At 54.1% G+C, this 10087-nt stretch overlaps 4 protein-coding genes across 4 annotated transcripts; 1 reads left to right on the top strand and 3 right to left on the bottom strand.

Moving 5' to 3' along the window:
• Positions 1-965: 965 nt before the first annotated feature.
• On the bottom strand, positions 966-1892 carry CTRU02_200345 (uncharacterized protein; the record flags this gene model as incomplete). Its single annotated transcript, XM_036718347.1, has 1 exon — positions 966-1892. The coding sequence occupies one exon, from the start codon at positions 1890-1892 to the stop codon at positions 966-968; it is 927 nt and encodes a 308-aa protein (XP_036589347.1).
• A 2981-nt stretch (positions 1893-4873) lies between these two features.
• On the top strand, positions 4874-5518 carry CTRU02_200346 (hd domain containing protein; the record flags this gene model as incomplete). The annotated part of the gene is made up of 1 exon (XM_036718348.1): positions 4874-5518. One exon carries the CDS (start codon positions 4874-4876, stop codon positions 5516-5518), a length of 645 nt encoding a protein of 214 aa, XP_036589348.1.
• A 210-nt stretch (positions 5519-5728) lies between these two features.
• Positions 5729-6445, bottom strand: CTRU02_200347 (uncharacterized protein; the record flags this gene model as incomplete). The annotated part of the gene is made up of 1 exon (XM_036718349.1): positions 5729-6445. The coding sequence occupies one exon, from the start codon at positions 6443-6445 to the stop codon at positions 5729-5731; it is 717 nt and encodes a 238-aa protein (XP_036589349.1).
• Positions 6446-8655: 2210 nt separating this feature from the next.
• Positions 8656-9646, bottom strand: CTRU02_200348 (uncharacterized protein; the record flags this gene model as incomplete). The annotated part of the gene is made up of 2 exons (XM_036718351.1): positions 8656-9526; positions 9585-9646. The coding sequence occupies 2 exons, from the start codon at positions 9644-9646 to the stop codon at positions 8656-8658; spliced, it is 933 nt and encodes a 310-aa protein (XP_036589351.1).
• Positions 9647-10087: the final 441 nt, after the last annotated feature.

A 10087-nucleotide genomic window follows, 5' to 3' on the forward strand; every position in this document is an offset into this window, starting at 1 on the left:
CGGAAAATGAGCTGAGAGAAAGGGTGTGAGGTCCCCGCACTAACTTCTGACATCGCGGGGTCGCAGCAACAGCGACCCCAGCTATCAGTGGATTGAAGCGTCGGTGAGGTGCAAGTGTCCCCACTCGCTCTGCTTTGTGACGTTAGTGGCCCCGCCCTCCGTACCATATAGCGGCACTTTCCCCCGAACACCGACCTGACTTTACGGAAGGGTCCCCCCCTGCGGAGGCGCTCTCTGGTGCCGGCCGGCGCTGTTAGTTCCGACGGGACAATACACCTCACATAGAATAAAATGGTAATTTACACAACGTTTCTTTCAATTAACGATATCTTGCATATATGTCACTCTTGAAACACGAAGATGGTCTTCTTGGCGAATAGATTCATTCGGCATCTATCCAATCCCGCCTGTGGCGGTAATTTCACTGTCTACATGAGGCGGCTTGCCCGGGCTTTCAAACGCCCAGCCCGGGGCCGCAGTAAATGTCCATCCCCAGAAGCGAGGACGCTTCTTCATCCGCTGGAGCTCTTTGTCCTCGCACTCTCCCTTTCGGAGGGCATGCGAGGATGCTCCCTCGTTGTCAGTCAAAACACATGACAAACGAAACGGGACACGCGCGGCCCGGACGGGGGCGGCCGTGGCGTGGGGTCGCAGCATCGACCCACTTGGCTCGAGGTGTTGCGGGCAGGAGACCGAGACCGGCTCGGTATGCAACCGCGGTGTTCCTCGGTGGATGCAATGATGGTTGAAACATCGGCGCTGACTGCAACAATCAGCTCCCCCGCCCGGCCCAACAAGGGCCAAGGCGGAAGCGGAGGTGTGTGCATGTCGCGCGACGAAAGGAATGTACGTCCGCATGGGACTTCTTCTTCGCATTATTTTTGAGGTCTTCATGGTGTTGTTGTTGTTGTTGTTGTTGTTGTTGTTGTTGTTGTTGTTCCCTTCCCAGGGCGGCGTCGGGCTTTTCAGCGAACGAGCATGCCGTGGCGGCGGCTGTTGGAGGGAGCGTACTCCTCGTCTTCCGACTCCTCCTCCTCCGAGTCGGAGCACTCGGAGCTGTCGCCGTAGCCGCAGCGGGCGCCGCCACAGTCGATCTTGACACGGTCGCCCTTGCGGGTGATGCCGTAGCGCTCGCAGGTGCAGGTGCTGACGTCGGAGCCCGGAGTGCTGTAGCCCGACATGGACGAGTTGGGGCTGGAGCTGTCGGAGCGGTAGGACAGGCTGGAGCCGTTGGACGACACGGGAGAGCTGGAGAAGTCTGTCACGATATCCTCCTCGTCGAACCCGGCGGCGCCAAAGCGGGCGGTGAGCTCCTCGAGGTCCTCGTCACAGTAGTCGCCATTCAAGATGTGCTGGGTGGCATGGGGCGACGTTGGCTTGGGGGCCTTGATTTGTGAGATGGAGAGGGGTCGGCCCTTGGGGATGTCGCGAGACGAGGAACGGTTGCGGCTGCTCTTCGACTCCTTGTCCTTGGAACTGCGGCGGGAGCTCCGAGACGAAGAGTGGGACGAGGAGTGGGAGGACTTTGAAGAGGACTTGGAGGAGGAAGACGACTTGGAAGACTTGCTGCTGCTGCTGCTGCTTGACTTGCCGGACGAGGGAACGTCGAGAATGTTCAGCTCGCGACCGGTGGTGGGCTCGACTGTTGAGGCAACGCTGGGGTTGTGGGCGACGTGGTAGCCGTCGATGATGTAGTAGTACCAGTAGCGCTGACCAGCAGACAGAGTAGAACCTCCAAACTTAAAGGTGCCCTTCCATGAGCCGGACTTGGATGAAGACTTGTCCTTGGACAGGGGTAGCTGTCCAACGTAGTTGTCCCAGGAGCCAAGAAGGTGGACGGTCTTGACACCGGAGGAAACACGAAGAGAGAAGGAGAGTTGAGTGGACGACATTATTGCGGTTTTTCAGGTGTTGCTGCGACGGATGAGATCTGATGGCGAATAATGATGGTCGTATGAGCAAGAAATCCCAGATTTCCGATTAAGGGGTTGTGCGAAAAGTTGACCAGCAACTTCAATGGCTTTTTTCGATTTTTGGTAGTTAAAACTTTGGGTGTTTGTGAAAAAACGGGTATTGGGTATTAGTTGATGCTGCGATTAGGATAGAGACCAGCTCTACGGAAACAAAGAACAATAAACGACGAAAAGGGGATGGGGGAAAAAACGAAAACCTGGAATCACTTGTCTGATGCTTGCTGAAGAAGAGAAAGAGGAAAGGAAGACGAAAAGGGATGGGAGGCTTCCATTATATGGCTTCGCCGGCCGTCCTAGGAGGCCAGGCGAGGCCGCATGAGAGGGCCAACAGTTCAGTTTGCGTGGTGGGTTGGAAAGCCACTTGAGATGCGGTACTACATGCGCCGCTCATGGCTGGGGCAGAGGGAACTTGTCAGCACGGTGGTGGAGTGTGCAAAGTGTGCAAAGTGTGCAGAAGAGCCGTCACTTTACGGCCGGCCCAATGAGGAGATTGCTGGGCAAGAGGAGGCTTGTGGATGGTTGATGCAAGAAGCCAATATCACACTGGTGATGGTGCTCTGCGTCGGCGTGGAAGGGATCGGCCAGCCGGGGTTCCCTCGTTCAATAACGGGTAACTGGGCACTCGTGAGCTACACGGAGGTGTACTGGCAAATAGGAACAAGAGTGCTCACTCACTAAGGGGCCACCCCGTCCTCGTCACCGTCACCTTTCCACAGTGTTCCCCTCTCTTGTTCTTCCTGACCAAGTCCATCGTTGCCTTGGTGCTACCACGAGCCGGTCGCTGGGATGGGCCAGGTCTGCAAGCTCGGCGGTTAAGCATGGTGAAGGAGAGGGGGTGTCCTGGATACGGTCGGCCAAAATAGAAGAAATGAGTGGGTCCGTCCGGGACTAAAGCGCGGTACGTCCCTCCGCCCGCTGTGTGGCTCAACGCCGATTGCCTTTTTGGCTTGATTGGGCGTCTAAATCCCTGCTCTCATTGGCCAATAGCTTCGCATATCGCTCGTTTGTGCCCGGGTTGTTCATCACCCCCGTCACCTGGTGATGTGCTCGCTCTGCAGTCCAGACCAATCATGGCTCGATCAGGTAATGCAGTTTTGCGAAAGTATTACCACTCTCACGAGGCTCCCAGCCCTCGGAAGAGCTCTTTCCAAACGGGATTGGCTTGTCAAACTGAGTGCGAGATGAGGAGAAATGCCTCTTGATCAATTCCCGCATGGTATTCGTCTGTTGCATCGGTTTGTCCGCATCAACAAACTAACATACTGCATCATGCACCCAGTCAACATGCATGCGGTCTGCATGTAGCTGCGCAACTCTGCTGAGAAAATGCCGTTTCTCATTGGAGTCTGGATGAACTTCGTCCGCCCATCAGCCAGGAAAGAGCCGAAGATCGCGCGAGTCGGAAGAAAGGTACGTAAAACCAGGTGCCATAAGCCATGTTCTCGGTTCCTTCATGGACATGCAGAGATTTTCTGTGCGCTCCGGTTCGCCAGGTACTTTTCGTACCTGCCTTTCATCGAACCATGGTAAGAAACTTGCACTATCTGATCATCTGGCCAAGTCGATGTTTGTTCATGATATTGAAAAAGACGGAAAGATTGGTATAAGTCAAGCTAAGGCCATGTTGGGGGAAAGAAAAAAGAAATCCCCGGCAAAGGGGCCTGTGGGAGATCAAACACTACCGAGCTCCGTAGCTGGGAGAGTGCGCAGAAAATGGGGGCAGCAAACTCTAAAGCCCTGCGCTGCGCTGCCTACTGCTTGTCGCTCAGGGCGGTCTGGCCTGTCTTTCGACATGGCCGCAACCAAGTGCGGCCCGCCAAGGGCAAACTGCCGTCCTCCGCCTTTGGTCAACAGCCGTTGGTCTGTCTGCGTGACCTTGAGTCACCCACACCTCGGCGAGGAGATGAGAGATATCGCTCATCGTTCCGTACCTGTTGGCGTGACCCCAAGGTGCGTCATCCGGCTTTTCATGCACGCGACGGTCTCTAGGCTCGGCGGGTATGTGAGGTCCATCACACAAACGGAGATATGCCCTGTTGGTGGTGGAATGGAGTCCCGCCACTGTCACGTCCCTTCATCGCATCCGGGATCGAGGATCTAGTTCGCAGGATGCAGAAAGTCTGAACCGCAAAAGGAAGCTCATCATGATCGGCCTTTCGTCTCAACAAAAAAAGGCCTTGGCCGGTTGAAAATCTCATGCATCGGAAGTGACATGAGATAATGAGGACTTTGCTGCTGATGTTGGTGGATGTCTTACAAGACTGCGGGTTCGAGGCGGTCAGACTTTAGGAAGGCGGGACTACTGTACGCTGACAAGCTGAACGACTTTGAGTAACGTTTGCCTGGTAGATCTCACTTATTCGGGCTTACGTATGTCGTTAAGGAAGTTTTGCCCGTCCGAGATCCATGCCATCGTGGTGAAGTCGGCAATGTATTTTGGGGGTGGGTGGTGGGAGCAATGCTCTCTGTACCTGGCGGGAAACAGCGGGATCGCCCGTGCGAGGGGCCCGGCTCCGCCTACAGAACGTCCGAATCATGTGACAACGCACATGACAGCGCGTTCCCAGACGCGAATACCCGCTGTCGTCTCCGTTTTCTGCTTCGCGTTAATTCAGTTAGATTTCCAGTGTGACTCAAGCACCTCAAGGCAGCAGCTCTATTTGGTCCTCGATCTAACTGAAAGTGATTAAGCTCATTTACTTGAGTGGTTGCTTAATCATCAACTTCTTTTGAAAATTACTACCTACGTTTTTATATCAAAAAGTCTGGAAGTAAAGACCAAAAAAAGTTATAACACTTTCAACTCTCTTCACCTTTCGACATATACAACTTCAGCCACGGCTGATCATTTTCTAAGAAAACTTTTACACAGCCAATTTTAACCCCATCCGCATCTCACAATGGCCTCATCATCCTCAACAACCAACGACGATCTCATCGCCAAGGTGACCGGGTACGTCGAGGCTTACATGTCAAAGTACGACGCCTCGCACGACTTCAACCACATCAAGCGCGTCGTCTCTCTTGCCCACCGCATCCACGCCCAGACCCCCGCCACCCCGGCTTTGGACAAGCAAACCATCACCCTCGCTGCTCTCCTCCACGATGTAGGCGACCGCAAGTACTTGAAGCCCGGCGAGGACGCCTCGACCCTGGTCTCCACTGTCCTGCAGTCTCTCGGCGCCGACGCCCAGCTCGCGGCCCGTGTGCAGACAATCTGCCTCGGCGTCAGCTACTCCAGCGAGGTGAAGGACCCGTCACGGGTCCGGAGCCTGATCGCCGAGTACCCGGAGCTGGCCGTCGTGCAGGATGCGGACCGCCTGGACGCCATCGGCGCCGTTGGAGTCGGCCGGTGTTTCACTTTCGGCGGAGCCAAGGGCTCCCGGAGCATGGACGACTCCATTCTGCACTTTGAGGAGAAGCTGGTCAAGCTCGAAGGAATGATGAAGACGGATGCCGGGAGGGAAATGGCGCGGGAGCGGACCAAGAGGATTCTGACGTTCATGGAGTGGTGGCAGGACGAAGCGGGCCCGATAAACGCATGAGACGACGGTTTTGACGTTTTCCCGGAAACCAGCATGTCTTTTTTTGTTTTTTTTTAACCCCTTTTCGATTCAACTCGATACCCAGCTTTATTTGATTATCAAAGTCCATGTTTCAACTAGGTCTATTTCTAGGAATACTCGAAAGAAAACCCATTGCTTCGAGTGTGGATTTCCCACATCTTTTTTTTTATACCCTCCTTCCATCCTTGATCAATGCTGCTTCCCCAAAAGCATTTTTATGCTCTGGTCTTCCAAACGAGGTTGACTTGCGCGTTTTCGCGCTCGTCTATACCGCCAAACCCAATCCACAAGCCCGAGGAGCGGCAACACCAACACGTCCACGACCCTGACAGAGGTACGCAGTTTGAAGTCGTCAGGCACGCGAGGCCGGTCGAAGGATGAACAGAGGGTGTTCACCAAGTACAGGCAGAGCTCCCTCAGCAACTCGCGCCCCTCGAAGTTGAACAGAAATCCGAATCCGCTGCCGTCCTGCCAGGGAACTTCGGCGTTCCTCACCCGCTTCAAATAGAGCCCGCGCAAGCTGTCGTCCCGCGCCAGCATGAAAGCCGTTACCGCCGCGCGGCGCAATAAACGCGGGTAAGGACCCTCGAAAGTCAAAAGAGTGGCGACGAGGCAGGCCCAGGGCAGCCGGTCCCTGAGGCCAAAGTAGTAGAGAAAGGCGGTGTACAAGTAAGCGCCACAGGCGATGCTTATGCAGGTCGTGAGGTCGATGTCGCCCGTGATGAGGAAAAGAAGGCCCATCAGCGGGTATGTCGCGATGAAAAGACGGATGTGGTTCGTGAGAGTGACAAATCCCTCCCAGACGATGGCTGCGAGAACTTCCAAGATGATGGCACCGAGGTCTCCGATGCCTAGGAGTATCATAACGTATATACGGGTCCCGGAGGGCCTCTTAACGGCTGCCATGGCTCAATCGTGGTGCTGCGAATACCGGCTCAGTTGGATTTTGGGCTGGCGCAGATGTGAGGTTTGTTTAGCTGAGGCGTCCGGGATACCATGGTCGCATCTTAGGAATGAAGGTCACTCCCAGGCGCGTCGTCTCTTTCCGGGTCTCTGGGGGGATAATTAAGTTAAGGGCGGCATAACTGGCGGGCGCAGCTCCAGGGAGGGGGGAGCAAGCGCGATCCCAAGGCTGTGTCTCACTTTCCCTATCTTAGCTTCTCACGAACCCCTCACTTAGCGCGCCATCAACGCCACAACGGCGCCCAATCATCATAGATAAGGACGCGAGGGCATGTATAAGCAGAAAGCCACCTTTTGATGTGAGTCTTATGCAGCTTCAAGGGCTTACACGCACGGATACAAACAGACATGCATCGCTGATCCCAGGGCTCAGTCAACGAGGTCGTTGGAGGATCTCTAGTATGGCTCTCAGTGGTTAACAGTAGGTCATTGTAAATTGAGTTCGCCGTTTCAATGCCCCTTGCTTGGAGACTGAGATGGGCCCGTTGCTGGGGGTTTCATATTGGAGAGCTTTCAGTTGTACCTATCATATTTCAACATTAGATGGAGAATGGCGAGGGATGATAAGAGCAAACAACAAGAAACACGAAAATATTAGCTTTAGGAAAAAGCGCACTGAATAGATTACACGCCTTGTATAATCAAGACATACATTTCTATTCATTCCTCTTATCTAATCTATACATTACCGCGTCGGTGGTTATGGGCGGATTCTTCCTGGAGCCTACACCGGTGTCAAATACTAGTTCTCCATCGCCGGAACTCAAGAAGAGTACTGAAATCAAGTATTTAGCATTGAAATCGCCGCTTTCTTCTACCAATGTGTATTGTATTGCTAACCGTATAACAGAGTTGAGGAGGACCTTTATACTGCCGTGCTGCCGAAGCCTGTGAGACCAAACGCAACCCTGATTCGAACCAATCGTTCCGGCCAACCCAGGCGAAAGGCTCTCGCCAGTACCATCACCAATAGCGCAGATGCAATATATCGATAATGCGTTTCCCTGTCTTTTAGAATAGATTCCGTCCCCACACGTGAAACGAATAACCTCCTGCTCCATGTTCCATCCGGTCTATAACGGTGACCCCAAGACCAACGACGAGCCAAAGAAATCCAAATTTCACAAGCTGCCCTCTATATCAAAATGTTTCGACGTATCTGAATCTGTTCGGTCCATTTTCAACGTGATATCCTTTGCCCACGCACGCACCATCGGCTCAGCGGTATCAAGACACATATCCACAACCGTGATCCCTCGCCCGTCAACAGGCCAAGACTCCTTACAACCACCCAAAGCGACGAACAAGTCGTAGGAAAAACTGATGGACCTCGTAACGCACGAGAGTCCCGGCGTTCAAAAACCAGAAACGGCGTCGATGAACCCGATCAACCGCATCAAGTCGCCTGGTCTGTGCCGTTCTTCGTAGTCGTCGTAGATGAGGGGGGGAACCGAGCTCTGGTGGCCACTTTCATGGCGCGGCACCCGAGGCTCTTTGACACGGCGGGAAAGAGAATCTCGTTGAAGCGGCGACAGACCCGCCTCTGGACCCAGGGGCTCCTGGCGAGGCGATGTAGATGCACTTCTGCCTGCGGACAGACGCAAGACCATTCGCATCCGTCTGTCTGGTACCAGGATCATGCGCAGAATTTCGGTAGGTAATTCGTCCATCTTAGGCGTTCGGCGGCGTATCTCTTTCCTTTATTTTTTTTTTTTTTTTTTTTGCGGCACAACCCCTTTCGAAGGGGTTCAAGCACATTTAACCGGTGGAATTGCACTCCAACGACGTCAACATCTACAACTCTTCATTCGCATTACGCAGTCATGATCAACATCTAAACACTCAAAAACTACAAAATCGCTTTTGCTCAGCAAAATCCCATGCTGATCATTGTTCTACCAGAATAAGGAGAAGGAGAAGAAGAAAAAAAAAAAGCAAAAGTCTAGTACCGATCTCCTGTGTGCCCCATACACGCGCATGCCGTACTGATTAATTACAAACTCCTTGCGCCTGTCGACCCCTTGGCCCGGCCGTTTCTCATGATGATGATGCCGTTGGTATGATGATTAGAAGTACTATATAATGGCCTTGCTCCAGGCCGGAGGTAGAAATGCTGAAAGAGGGGTTGCTCTGCCACCCAACAGGTAGCGGTTTCACAGGAAGTACACGGCCAAGATACCGATGACGGCAATGTAGCTCACCATGATCCGCGAAGCACCGGCGGTTGGAAGGATGGAAGGGCCAGTAGGAGTGCTGGAAGGCGGAATGGGAGTGCGATTTCCAGCAGAGTCTCCGGACTGTGCCGGCTGGTTGGGTTGGCCAGGGGTCGCATCATCGTCACCCTGACCCGGGTTGTTGTTGGAAGGGTTTCCAGCGCTGCTGGAAGGGTTCCCGGCGCTTACAACTCGAGTCCTCGTGGGCAATAGCACAACGGTCCCGTTCACAAGTGTACCGCCACTGATGGCGCCGGTGCCAGAAACTCGGGTAATCGCGATAGTCCCGTTGAGAGGCGCGCCGGCGACTATGCCACCGGTGCCAGTACCTATAGGGCGGTAAGTCGTGTAAACTGAGGTAGAGGAACCGGTAGCGGTCGTCGTCGTGTTGGTGCTTCCGCTGCTAGCAACCACGCCTCCGACAGTAAGTACGCCCCCGCCAGTAAAAAAACTCGCGCCAGTAGCCACGCCTACGCCGGTTCCCGAGGGGGGAGGCCTGGCGGTGCCAATAGTCTGAGAGCCCGTAGGTGTGGCATATGGGGTGCAGATGTTGGGAGGAAGGAGGAAAGGCGGATTGGTGTAGACAATGCAGTTCTTTTCGCAGGCGGCGTCTCCGGCCTCCAGGGTGCTCTGCCAGCACAAGGAAGGGTTGACGCCGAGCGGGAAGTACCCGGCGAGGTTGTTCGTACAGCGACCGGGTTGGCCGCGGCCCTGGGCGTCACAACGGATGATTATATCAGTGTCGAACGAGTCACCGGCGCACCATTGGGCGTTGGGACGTGAGCAGATGTATTCGTTCGTGGTTGCGTTGCTGTTGTTGAGTGTGTAAGTGGCGTGCTGTCCGGGTCCGATGGGGATTGTAGGCTTACTAGATGACTTGGGCTGAGGCCAGGGCCGAAATGGCCAAGACGAAGGCGGCAGGCGACTTCATGTTTGATGTTGTAATGATTGCAAATCTTGGGAGAGAGAGGGATTCAGGAAGAGCTTCAGACGGCGGTGTTTACGAGAGGAGATGCATATATAAAGCTAAGCCCACAAAAACGAGTGATGTGATGCTTTTGCTCTCATATGATGCAGCTTTCTGGTGAGTTTGGAATGACGAACGGATTCGGAAGTAGTGGTTTCGAGGGCATCCATATATATATATACAGACGAACATGGTGTGTGGGCTTGTCAGCCACGTTGGCGAGGATGCGTCGAAGCCATCCCCAGACGCGTGTGGTGTAGGAGAAAGAGGCTGGGGTGGATGATCTACGAAAACGAGCAAGCAAAGCCTCCCACTGGACTCGGAGAGACAGAAGAAGATATTGAGACAATGGGAAGGCTCAGGCCGGCAGTGATGGCGAGGTCGAACTGGACCGGGGTTGGCACT

This window comes from Colletotrichum truncatum, assembly GCF_014235925.2.
Source record: "Colletotrichum truncatum strain CMES1059 chromosome Unknown Contig_0001, whole genome shotgun sequence".
NCBI classification, from domain to species: Eukaryota; Fungi; Ascomycota; class Sordariomycetes; order Glomerellales; family Glomerellaceae; genus Colletotrichum; species Colletotrichum truncatum.